Below are 13,288 nucleotides of genomic sequence, written 5' to 3'. Positions count from 1 at the left end.
GTTTCAGAAAGATCCTTAGACATATGCTTAGTACCAGCTTTCATGACTGTTAAGCAAGTCCTGACATGATCCACATGGATAAGGATGATTTCCTAACTTAGAAAATTCTAAACCAGGTTTAATGTGGTGTTGGCACCAGGTTAAATTTCCCCAGGTTTTGAAGCGAATTTTAAACAATGAGCTGTGAATTACAGGCCAATATATATATGGGTGGATGGATGGACTTGAGAAATATTTTTGGGTAAAATTCAATATGATAAGCTACCTTCAGTGAAATACATAATAGTAGGGGAAAGAAAATAAAAATTTTCCTCTAGTCTGCTGAAAAAGAGAGCGCTTTATTTGTCATTCAGTGTTTTACCTTTACTTTTATATTTACTGCAGAGTTAGAAATGGGTCACAGCAGTTAATGGAAAGCATTAACAGAAATACTAGGGTGTTTATCAAGCCAGACTCTAAAAGAGATTGTAAATGAAATGTAAACACATAGCAACAGTAACCTGTGGTTTATGATCACAAATTAACCAAGAGATTATTTTGCTCTTTTTTACCTGAACTCATTTTACAACACAACTGTCTACATGAAGGTATCTAATACTCTCCACTTTATTTGGCCATGTACTGGTTTTTCATCTTACATTGTCATACTAGCAGGGAAACAATAATGCTTTACTATAGATATTCATTCCTGCTCTTTTCATATGCAACAATTCGCTCATTTTAAAATGTTATAGTAAAATTTTGTGTTTAAATTCTCTGTTACTGACTTTTCTCCTTGACCCACTGTCAGATCTGGGCACTTGTAACTTTCTCCACAAAGTACCTTCCAAGGTACTAATTATATCCAATGTGGGCATTGTGTCAAAATTCTAATTTTGCTCTTTGGGTCTAGGAGTAGTCCCATTGATTTTAGTGAGAAGATCTATGGATTAATTTATGAAAATGCTTTGGGAAATACCTGGATGGTGTGAAATATTTTATAACATATAATCAATTTGTTCATATGGAGAATTGTCAATTTAAATTGGACTATATATCTTCCTGAAAGTCAGCATCAAGTATTGCATTCAAATATACAGAATTTTATAAAGAAAGACAATAGGAATTTAGTTTTTTAAGAAGAAAACTCAATAACAAGCACCGTTACTCTGACATTTGTACTATCATTTTTTGTTAAAAATTAAAATTTTTATTTAGACCAACATGTAAATTCTGTTTTGTTCCGACAGGTTCTTTAAATATTGATTAACAAGTCCATAGTTGTTTTCAGGAAATTAAAGATTAGTGAGTATGTGGGCTGAGTTAATTACATTTTTTCTGTACTGCAAGTCTTTAATCACTAAAATGATCAGATCATACTCTCTTATGTAGTCCAGTACGTTATAAACTTCTCCAGACACTTAACCCTAGTTACTGACACTGCTTTACAGTTAGGTATTTTACCATTGTCTTCCAGTCTCTCAGTGTGTCAGCACTTCCATCTAACACACAAGGTAAGATTATGAGTCGATCTTTAGTAGCGTTAAACTTTCAAAAGCAAATTAAATGTGAGGAATTGATACAACACAAAACCAAAACAAAAGCAAACGAAGAAAGCTCTGCACCCTCTGGGTGTCTATTCCTTGGTACTAATGTTCTTTGGAAGCAGGTTCCTATGAGAAAAATCATTATCAACGAAGCAATGCTGCAAGCTATTTTGGATAGTTGAAGCAGAAAGAGGATAATCACTCTAAACTATAGATCAGTAGTTTGACAAAGAAGAGACAGTATGGGAGGTATAATTTCCAAGCTAAAATAAATACATTCAGTATAAGTACATAGCTCAGAAAATACTGTAATAGCAAATGAATTTTTGTTTGTAAATTTGGTATTATTGATATGATAGTCAAACAAGAAGTGTGTATGATTATTTTTCCTGTGCAGTGCTGTTACAGATGATTCTATAGATTACTGAGTTAGAGATGAAAAAATAGATCCTCTAATGTGCTCTCATTTTCCATGGTTGAAATCCTAGTCCCAAATTATTATGGCTGAGTAGAAAAAGCATTATGGGAGTAACAACTTTCCAATTACCATATTTGTATTCTAATGTCTTATTTCTGTTTTCAAGGAGAGATAAAAAAGTAAAAGCATTAATTTTTCATTATTGAAGGTACATAAATTCTGTTACTGCTTTTCTTGTTTCATTTACTCTCTTTCCCTTCTTTCTGAGATATAAGGGACAGTGCATGCATGCATTGTCTGGTCATAATAACTAACTAACTTACTAAAAAAATAAACTGTACTGAAATAACTAACAGAAGTATGTACAGTGGTATAAGAAGGGAAAATATACATATTCCTATAAATTTACATATTTGTGCACTTATGTATGTGTTTCGTTCCTGAAAAATACATGCTCAAGAAACAGTACTTCACTGTATGCGTGCTAATACTGTGCAAACAGAAATTATTGCACATAGAGTGAGGAAGTAATTTGAGAAGAAGAATGAGAGAAGTTTCTTGAAGGTTCTGTTTCTGCAAGCTGCTACACATACATAAACTTTTCAAGCCCATGAACATCTGCTAGCCCAGAGATAATATTCTATGAAATATGCTGAGAACTTTGGTATTTGTTTGACATGCTACATTTTTAAAGCCTGAACACATTTGTAGAAGCCATATATGGAGAAGGCAGGAAGGAAGCATCCTTGAAGCAAGTTTATTATACTGCTGAAATAGAGTGTAGTGACTTTAAGGGAATTTTGTCTTACAGCTTCAGTGATTCTTGGCAACAAAATAAATCAAACCACTGGACCAGCAAATCCGTTGCTTTAGTATATAACAGCAAGTTGTTTGGTGCACTATGAATAGATATGGATCATGTGGAAATTCTGTTGGCATCTATGGAAGTGAACTTAGGCCTTTCCCTGGAGAAGAAGCAAGACCCAAAATAGAGCTAGTAAGAGCAAAGATTTAGAGTTTCCCTGCAGTGTTTTTTTCACATGATTTAATTGTATTAGGCAGTTGTATAAATGAGGTTTGAGTCATTAGTTTCTTTAAGCAAAAATTAAGTCTATTTGCCTAAAACCAGCTGGTTTTATATGAAAAAGTAAGTCAGATGGTAAATCCATTCTATGTTGGTTTGTCAATGATGCTGATTTTTTTTCTGATGTGTGTAGAATGAGTACTCCTAGGAATAAATACTGATAGATTGAGAGTAGTGTGGGGAAGAAAACAAACATCACCACCACCACCACCACCACCAAAAAAAAAAAAAAAGAGAAAACAACTGAACCAAAAACCCCATGCAATGCTGAATATTGAAAAGCTCTGTAAGGATTCCAGTGTACATGTTGTCTGCAAACAGTGTGGTCTGTTTCCATTCTAGGAAGCCGATTTCTGAAAAGTTTGAAGCCTGAGTATGAGGCGAAAGCAGGTCTCCTTTTTTGCACTTCTTGTTATGAACGTGTTATGTTATCTATAGGCTCTTGGTGGTGCTACAATACAGTATTGCTGTCCCCCCACCCCCAATAAATATTATGCAATTAGCACGTGATGATGCACAGTATGCAGATGGTTTCTACCTCCCAAAGCTGCCAAACTGTCTTTTTACGAGAGTGAATGACAAACAGTCATTTTGGGGAGTGACATGTCATGATGATGGCCCATTAAAACTCCTCAAGAATACTCAGCCAGCTACATATGCCCACTCAGCTCCCTCCACAGCAGCAGCTGCTTCTGAGTTCCTCCTGTCGCTGCAGCAAACTTAATGGGCTGGCTGCACAATTCCCTGTCGCCACAGGGCATTTTGTGCTCTTATTAAAACTGGGGAGCGGAAAAGGCACAGATTTGTGACTACAGCAGCTGCAGAGACTGGAAAAGGACAGAAAAGGAAAGGGTACATCTGTTTGTATACACATGTGTACATGTACGTACACACACTTAAACGTATGTATAGATATACAATCTCTGTCTATATAAAGACCTACATTATGTGAGTATACACGAGGAGAGAGAACGCTACAGACACAGTTGAGTATTATTAAGAGAAGCAATATCATAGAAACGTGACATGGATGCTCTTATCACATCATGTTTTCAGTATTTCCTATTAATTATTCAATTCAATAGCCTTTAGATGACAGTATCGGTTATTCCAAGGGGGACTATTCTTCTGAACTTTGTCTTCAACCTAGAAGCCTTGAGGGCTTACTTAGATGCTAACTGGAATATTATGAAGTGAAAGATTTAGAATTTTAGTACTTCTAATTTGAATTTTGTTTGAACAGTAGCCATCAAGGAAATGAAGTTTCACTGTTCCTTTTCCTCTTTAACCCCCATTTTCGAAAGGTTGGCAAAATTAAATATTCACTTCACTTCATGTGGCTGAGGTGATAAGATTATTATCTTCCTGGAGCACTGACCTACCACTTAAAAGAATAAGGGCTGTATAAAGACTTTAACTAAACTCTGAAATTTTATTTGGAAACAATACAGAGGACAGAGGGAATAGTAAAACCTAACTGCTTATTCCAAGTGTGATGATGGAAGAGCATAAGTAAATTAATACAAATTCTTAGTATTTTAGTTTCTTAGGCAAGAAACATTCATTCTGTAACAGAAAAGCAGTTCAAAAACTGTATTAACAGCGGAATTAAGGATTGTTTGAGGATTGTTTTTCTAAAGAAAAATACCTAGTTCACTCAAAGTTAGCTGACAGTTATAATACTCTCCCAGCCTATTAATCATATTTATTTTGTTTTCTCCTCTGATCTCAGGACTTTGAAACCAATGGCAATTTAAATTTCAACTTCTTCCTTTTTTTTTTTACCTCCTTTTTTTTTGTTTTTGTTTTTTTCTGTACACTTGGAGTAGTGGTATTGCACATCCTCAATAAAATGACACTTGACCAGTTTCAGGTAATCATTTTTTTAAATTGCTGTTGCATTAAGCAGTGTATGAAAAGAAGATGATGGTAAAGTTACACAACATTTCTCTGAAGTACTATTCTTGCACTTCAGGTATATCCATGTTCACTTTGGCTTTTGGTTTGTGAATATTTTTACCTTTTATTTGTTTATTTATTTTTTTCTCTTTCTTGTTAAACATTTGTATTTATTTTGCATCATCCTCTGCTTTCTTAAAAATGACTGGATACCTTGATTGTAGACAAAGCTTTATTCTCACTGGTTTTATATACTGTTGAATTATGAAGGTCTTGAAGGTTCAAATTACACCAAATGTCATACATTTTGCCTGCAGGAGGACTTTTGAGGACAATCTGTGGGATGAAAACTGATACTCCCAAAGGGATGTACCTTGGTTTTACCTTGAATCTGAAATGTGATCATTTGATAGGTAGTTTTTGATGACCTCATTGCATATGTGGTGATCCTGGGCAGATATATATCTGCCTTGTGGTCCTTCATAGGACTCTAGTATTACCTGTGTCAAAACAAAATATGATTCAGAGGCAGTCTGAGTTCAGGCAGTCTGTAAGGTCAGTGCTGAATGTGAGGAGATCTCTGAAATGTCCTGGACCTCAATTATCTCAGAAGTTCTTAGGTCTTTAGTGAGCTCTGAGCACTCCAGACATTGTTTTGGATATTTTAAATCAAGTCAGAAGAGAGGTCTTGTCTGGGCTGACCAGATTTTTAGCAACCCTGTCACCAACTCCTTGTGTTAGATAAATATAACGTGGTTATACTGTGGTCTGCAGCATGAGACCTTGTTGCATTCCCTTGTGACTGTCTCTGCACTTGCCTGACAAAGAGCAAGTCTGAAGGCAACAAAACAGTGCATGAAATTGCCAGTATGTCAACATGGCAAATTGTGCCACAGTGACGCCGTTGCCTGTGCTGGTTCCCCACTATGCTGACAACATTGCTGAGACACAGAAACTCTGGCAGCATTACAAGCAGATTCCTTCTGTTCAAACTCTAATTAAATGTGTTGGAGTTTTGGGGATAGCCGATTATATTGACTTGATCTCTTGTCCTCAGTATTATCTGTTGTGCTGGAAGCACAGAATGGAGACAGCGTATTTCTTTCTGAGCCTAGGCTTATACTATAGTTTTACATAAATTAATAAAACCAAAAGCAAACAAAAGCCCTCCAGGAGCTCCTTTATCACTTTCTCAACGTTTCTTGGAGAATAGACTTTTATAAGAAAATCATTACCTACTGAATAATACTTTCACTGGTGCCTGGGTATAAAGTCAATTATTTGAATCACAGGCCTTTGCTGACATCAATAAAATGTTGAGGAATCTTTTTCTTTCCCTCATGACTTCCATAAACAGACTGAAAGATAAATTTAAAAAGATGTCTTAGGCTGTTGCTACTGAAATATGGTTTCAGTTTACAAGAATGATAGTTTCATGGCTCCCTCTGAAAACAATGATCCTATTAGTAGCTAATGGGTTTGTGAAGCCCTTAGACATTGCAGAAACGTGGTATGTATGCACATTAGATTTTAATGAAATGTTAACTACATCATCTAGGTTAAATTTTAAGTATTAGCTATTATTTGCATTGAAATTGTTCCAAAGCACCAGCACTGAATCCTTAGTTATCCTGATAGTTAATAAATATATTGTTACATTAAAAGAAAAGAAAAAGAAAAGGAGGTAAAACCCCTCTAAATATCTAGTACTTTATGAGTCATCACAAAACACATACTAATCTGAGGGGAAAAAGGATTTGAAAACTTTGTATGTGTAACCATAATAAATATTGACTTCAAGAAAATCCGAGAACGGCAGTTTTAAGAACATGGCTGTTGTGATGACCAAAATTAATAGAAGTGGAAAAATGGTGGTTTTGTTTCAAATCACCAGCTTTCTTTAGCCTTTTAGAAATTACATACTCAATCTTTATATACTCTTTTTAAGTCATCCCAGAAGGATGAGGGGGACAAGGTGGCATGAAGAAAAGTTTATTCTTCCCACAATCTGGTCTCAGTTGTTTTGTGATAGTAAATTATGGTTATAAAATGGACAAGAAGACTGCTTCTAGTTTGGAGGTTTTTTCCTTTTTCATCGTTGTTTTTGATTCTTAGTGCCTCCTTGCATTTTATGAGGAGGCAGGAATAAAGTCCTGACAGTTCCATATCACAAATAATGATGGATGCTGCACAGGGCATGAGGAGGAGGCAGTTTTCATTCCTCTCCTCCCTTTCTAGTTGCTTTCATAGAGAGAAAGGAAGGGGTGCAGACAAGGCAAATCCTCCTTGAGGAAACATTTCAGTTCTGCAAAGGAGAGCACATTTCCTTTGGTCTTAGAGAGCAATGAATCTGGATTGTATTGAAGCATCTGATGTTTCTCCTGTCCATCTCTTTATCTCCATTGCTTCTGTCATTCTGCTAGTGTAAAAAAACCATCAGCTCCTCATGTTCTCCCTTTGATTTTCTTCTTCACCAATAATCTATAACCTCTGTAATGAATCATTAACCATGCTGGCACAGAGAGAAGCAAAAGCAAAGATAGATCTTTAAGGAAGATAAATCAGAAAAGAGAGGCATATGAACATTGCACCTGCTTTAAAGGAGCCTGAACTGAAAATCAGAAAAAGAGCAAGCCTCCCATTCAGACATACAAGAGATGAGTAGCGGCCAGATAAGCTGCTTTTAGTACTTTAAATGCTTTTAATACTTCAGTGCAATATCTCTGCTTACTCAGAAAAATTATTCTCCTTTTCTATTGGAAATACTGCTTTATTGCTTTAATGGCAAGTGATAACTAAAGGATATCATTGTTAGTTGTACAGATTTTAAAATAGGCAATATCTAGAAACTGTTGAGTATTGGGAATTTTGAAAAAAACCTTTTATTTAGATTTCCCTAGAATAATTACCAGCCTAAAAGTCCACATAGACATAAATGATTAGGGGAGACACTAGAGTAAGCTATATTGCTGTAGGGTCAAAAAAATCTGAGAAAAAATTTGGTTTATTAAAAGAGTTATGGTAATAACACCTTTGCTCTTTAGTGAAGCTGACTGCTTCCAGCTCTCACACATATCCAGCAAGTATTTTCTAAAACTGAGAGCCTAAAGAGTTTAAGTGCTTTTTTTAGCTTGAGTTCAGAGTCAACTATAAATTATCTTCTAAAGAACAAAAAAAAGTTCACTTTTTATGTACATTGTCCCTCTGCCTCAACAAGGCTTATGTGGCTTTTATTATTAGATCTGTTTGCTCTCTGCTAACCTTCCTAGCACATCAAAAGTTATCCTCCTGGTAAAAAGTACATCATCTCTCTCTAGAGGATTGTTGCTTCCTTTTCCTGTTCTCACGTACTCTTGTATATGCAGGGATCACCCAAATCCAGAACTCTTAGAATCTTCACATTAAATATATGCAGTATGCAACAAAAAAGCTCTAGGATCAGCATACAAGAATTGGATCATGAATCTTGTACTGAAAATAAGCCAAGTGAAAGGCAAGGCAAACTGGAGAGCCACAATCATGGATATTGTGTAGAGGTGGCAATGGATGAGATGGATTGGAAGCATACACCTGCTCTGTCTCTATCATCCCTCTTTCTGAAAACAGGGTGTTTTATTTACAATACCCATGGCAAACTGATTCTGAAAGAGGAATTGTCTGGGATGACCCAGAATGGAACCAGATGAGATTTACTGAATGAATCCTTGAATCCTCCATGTCTCTTGAAGCAACAATTTGAAAGTGACTTTGTCTTGAGCCTCTTTACTTCTAAAGTCATAGTCCCCATGTGCATATACAGATTGAACATAGTTCTGGTTCCTACCAGAATGGCCCTGTAGAAAGTGGGAGGAATGAAAGACAAGCTGGCAGATGGCACAGCCAGAGATGCTTTGTGGAATCTTCCTGCAAAGTACTACTGTCCTGAGGATTTCTTGTTGCAAAATTAATAACAAGAATAAATAAAAATCCTAGGTCTTATTATTTAATGTATTTCTTCTATAAAAAAGGGGCAAAGAATACCTGAACACAACAACAAAATAACAAAAAAGCCTGACAACAATTAAAAATGTACAAAATGTTTTCTAAAGCCAATGTTATATGGAAAATTGTACTTCTCACTTCCTATGATGTTAAATTAAGTATCTGGAATCCCAGGTAGTTTGCAGTCGTGTTTGGTAGTAGCAGAGCTGTGAATATCATACAGGGCATCAGAATTCAAAGATTTTGTTCATAGTTGCACAGCATTGATGTCTTTGCATTAATGACTTTGAAGATCACCATATGGAAGAATTATGTTGTGTGAAACTGGAATATAGTTTCTCTATATGAAAACTGAATCAAAATTCTCAATATTTTCAGCGAAGTACTTTTTTTCTTTTTTGCGTTGTTCTCTTGTACTGTACTTTTAAGTTTTCTCAGATCTCCTCTAAAAAGCATATAAAAGTGTTGAAAAAAATCTCTTTAGAGTGCTTTACGCTGAATTGATTATTGCATAGTGCCAAAGATAAACTAAATCTTGAGCTATATCACCTTCCTGGGGTTAAGTAGGTAGAGAATGGTACATTACTAATTTGAGCATGGACCAGCACAGTTTTTAAATGCTTAGTAGAGCAAAGTTTTAATAAAGGGTGCAAAGAAGTTTGCTGTTCCAGAGCCTTAACCTTGGAATAACAAAGGTCCTCACTAATCACTTTACTAATCCATGTGGTAGCAGTTTTCTTACCAAGGCATCGTTCCAAAAAGTGGCTTCTGCTCAGCATTTCACTCCAGGTCACCAGCCACTGTAGTGCAATCCATGAGGAGATTTATGGACCTCAAAGAGGAACTCCTTAAAGAACAATGTGCTGTTAATCAGTAACCCACTGAGTGAGCAAATGGGAAATGCTGAAGCTACAGTATTTCTCCTTTCCCTGGGATGTGAAAGTCTTGCTCAGTGCATCTTCAAGGATTTACTGGCCTCTCCCCCGAAGGTCTCTTTTTGATTTTTTTTCAAAGCAGTGCTGGTTAGTTATTTGGCATAGGGCTGGATGTAGATACAAGGTAAAAGGTAGGCTGTGCAGCCCTGCAATTTGAGAGCACTGTGGTGTGCTGATGGGCTCAGCTCCAGCCCCATAGGACAGCACTGTGTTGCTCTCAGCAACTGAGATGTGGAAACTTTCCTTTCTCTGCTTGAAGAGATTTACTTGTACATCTCTAACGTTCAGAAAACTGCTCTACCTGATGAAATGCTGGGTATGCTGGTGTCCTCTGCTTTTCTCTCATCCAGCATCCATCCTAAAGTATGCCAGAAAAGGTGGAACAGCCTTTACAGGGATAATGTGAGAGTCTCAGCCACCCCAGAAAGACCAGCAAGAATATGGGGTATGAGGAAAACAGAATCACTTAAGAAAGATACAGGCATGGAATTCTTGTATCCCATAACCTCAGTTCTTGTGAAATGTGATACTCAGCATGTCAGTCTAGACTGTAGGATTCTGGCTATGTAGGGAAACACAGAAAGTTCCTCTGTAGCACACAGGAGACATATGCACCCTGAAGTAGATATTAGAGAAAGAAAGAGGAAGGAAAAAAAGGTCAAACAAAATCAAAGACAAGTTAGACAGATTCTTACTTGCACAGGCCACTGCTCCTCTGTAGGGAAGATGGATACTTCTTCCAGTCAAGTTTGAAAAAGCATTGAAAGCCCCAGCTGTCAAATGTGTGAGTTGAACAGAGGTATGGTTTGTTCAATAAACCCCAGCCACTGGGACTGAGGAATACTCTGCTATGGATCTCAAAAGAGCCTGATAGTGAGATACGTTTTACCATGGCCTGCTCACAGTGTTAACACGGTTTATTCCTGTGTGTGCAGAGAAGTTGGGCTTTAAATGTTCAGGGAACTCCACAAAAGAAATCTTAGGCTTGTTTATGTGTCTCTGGATTTAGGTAGCAGGAGAATAAGGGTAAATCATATTTCAAAATAATGTAGCTAATCTGATCTAGATATCCTAGTTCTGTTTATCTGATCCAGTCCAAAGCTCTGGATTCCATTTCTGTCTTAAAAGAGAGAAGTGCACTGTAATTGCATAAGTATGAGATGTCCAAACATTGTAAGGGAAATAATGTGTAAAAAAATAGGCAGCTTTTTATCCAGCTGAAAAATTCAAAACTGAGCATGAATACTTCCCTGCTGAAATAGGAAAATATTTTGCAGCTGTGCTAAGTCATGCCCAAGATAACAATTTTCTCCATGTATTTGGGAAGTGAATACTGTCACAGTGATACTCATAACAGAAAGAAAAAAAAAATTAATGATGGAAATTGTGATGATGATGGTGATGACAGTGGATGTACCTCCAAACTCAAGATAACATGGAATTAGGGCAGGTACAATGAAGATATGAGATAGAAAAACCCAAGCATATTTAACACTGTCTTCAGCTACAAATTAATCCACATTTAACAAGCAAGAAAATTTAAATTTTACTGGAATTCTTTTCACTTGTACAGTATTAAATATATCATATGTGCATGTTACTATAACATGATATCCAGATCAATTACAGTCTTGATGCAAGTTTGAGAAGTATGTAATAGGTGTTTGAGTCTGTGTTCTGTAACAGGAAGATGAAAAAAAGCTAGAAAACCTGTGGAATCCTTCTCTGTAAGTTAAAATACCTTGAGTGATGAGGAAAAAAATTTTCTGTAAGCCTATCTTGCCTTTCTAATGGGAGATACATTTTGACCTGCTGACGTGTGTTTCTTGTGTGCCTACTACAAGTAGTCCCAGGGAAACCGCACCTGACTTTCCATGCTGTGTGCTTCCAAAAAGTGCCAGGACACCTTGGTCTTTCTCAGAGTCTGCATTTTTCTGTAATTAGATAATGAAAAGGAAGATATGGAAGTGAGGAATTGAAGTTACAGGCCCATCAGATAGTAGTGAGCAATTTATCAACCAGTACATTTTACTTCATTTTATAGAATCATAGAATACGCTGAACTGGAAGGGACTTTTCAAGATAATCAAGTCCAGCCCATGGCCTTGCACAGGAAACCACAGGAGTCCCACCACGTGCCTGGGAGCATTGTCCAAATGCTTCTTGAACTCTGTCAGGCTTGGTGCTGGACCACTTCCCTGGAGAGCCCGCTCCAGTGCCCAACCACCCTCTTATTGAAAAACTTTCCTCCTATCCAACCTAAACCTCCCCTAACTTAGCTTCATGCCATTCTCTTGAATTCTGTCACTGGTCATGAGAGTGAAGAGATCAGTACCTGCTGCTTTGCCTCATGAAAAATATTTGACATATTTTACTGCTCTCTGCAGTAAACACTGAGAAAATACATATATACACACAAGAACAAACACACACTGACATGAAGTTTATACCGCTATTTGTTTTAAGTCTCACCCTTCAGAAGGACTATAAACTGAAGTGAACAATGTAGTTAAATTCAGATAGGAGTGAAGTCATGGTTATGATCATATGTGTGCATGTGTTTGCCTATGTAAGAATCTGGCATTAGAAGAGTGAGGTTTTTTTGCAGGAAAGAATGAAGTTTTTGTGCTTAAAGGAGCAAATTTACAGATTATAATGGTCACACACATGCGGTATGTGATAAACATTCAGCTTATATTTCCAGGAACAATAAAATTTCGTGTACTACTGCTCAACACAGGAATTATTTTTTTTTACATATCTCCATGCCACTGACTCTCTTGTAAGTTAATCTCATCTCTCATCAATTTTTCACCAGCTTCACTCTGATGTTGATAAAGGAGATGGTTCCATCAAATACATCTTGTCAGGCGAAGGGGCAAGTTCCATTTTCATTATTGATGAGAACACGGGGGATATTCATGCTACAAAGAGGCTGGACCGAGAGGAGCAGGCCTACTACACGCTCCGAGCACAAGCTCTAGATAGGCTGACTAATAAACCCGTGGAGCCAGAGTCTGAGTTCGTCATTAAGATTCAGGACATCAATGACAATGAGCCAAAATTTCTGGATGGTCCCTACACTGCTGGAGTTCCTGAGATGTCTCCTGTGGGTAAGTGCAAAGTACACTGTTGGTGTTGTGGGAAATTTGTTCCTATTGCCTTTTTAAAAGTTTCATTATTTTTTTACTGTTTCGCACTAAGCTACTTAATTATCTATGAGGCACCTGCAACAGTTAGATGTTTCAAGACTAAACTGGAAATAACATGCTAGATTAAGTATTTACCCTTTCAAAAATATTGTGAAACTCAAATAGCTATGCAAGGATTCAGATAACCATTTTATGGTGCATTTCTCATTCCAGGGCCCAGAGGCTTTGTTTTATCATTCCCATTAACAGTAATAGGTTTCACACCTATGTTACGGTACTCAGAGGTTGTAATT

General features: G+C 36.8%; 1 protein-coding gene across 1 annotated transcript in view; it reads left to right on the top strand.

Annotated features, from left to right (window-relative positions):
- Nucleotides 1-13,288, top strand: part of CDH7 (cadherin 7) — a 70,947-nt gene that overhangs the window by 17,762 nt on the left and 39,897 nt on the right. The window contains exon 2 of the mRNA XM_058820111.1: nt 12,662-12,956. Within this exon, the coding sequence (XP_058676094.1) occupies nt 12,662-12,956 (295 nt within the window). The remainder of the gene's footprint in view (nt 1-12,661; nt 12,957-13,288) is intronic.

The sequence above is a fragment of the Ammospiza caudacuta genome, chromosome 1, assembly GCF_027887145.1.
Source record: "Ammospiza caudacuta isolate bAmmCau1 chromosome 1, bAmmCau1.pri, whole genome shotgun sequence".
Taxonomy (NCBI): Eukaryota; Metazoa; Chordata; class Aves; order Passeriformes; family Passerellidae; genus Ammospiza; species Ammospiza caudacuta.
This window is presented reverse-complemented; position numbering and strand designations above follow the sequence as displayed.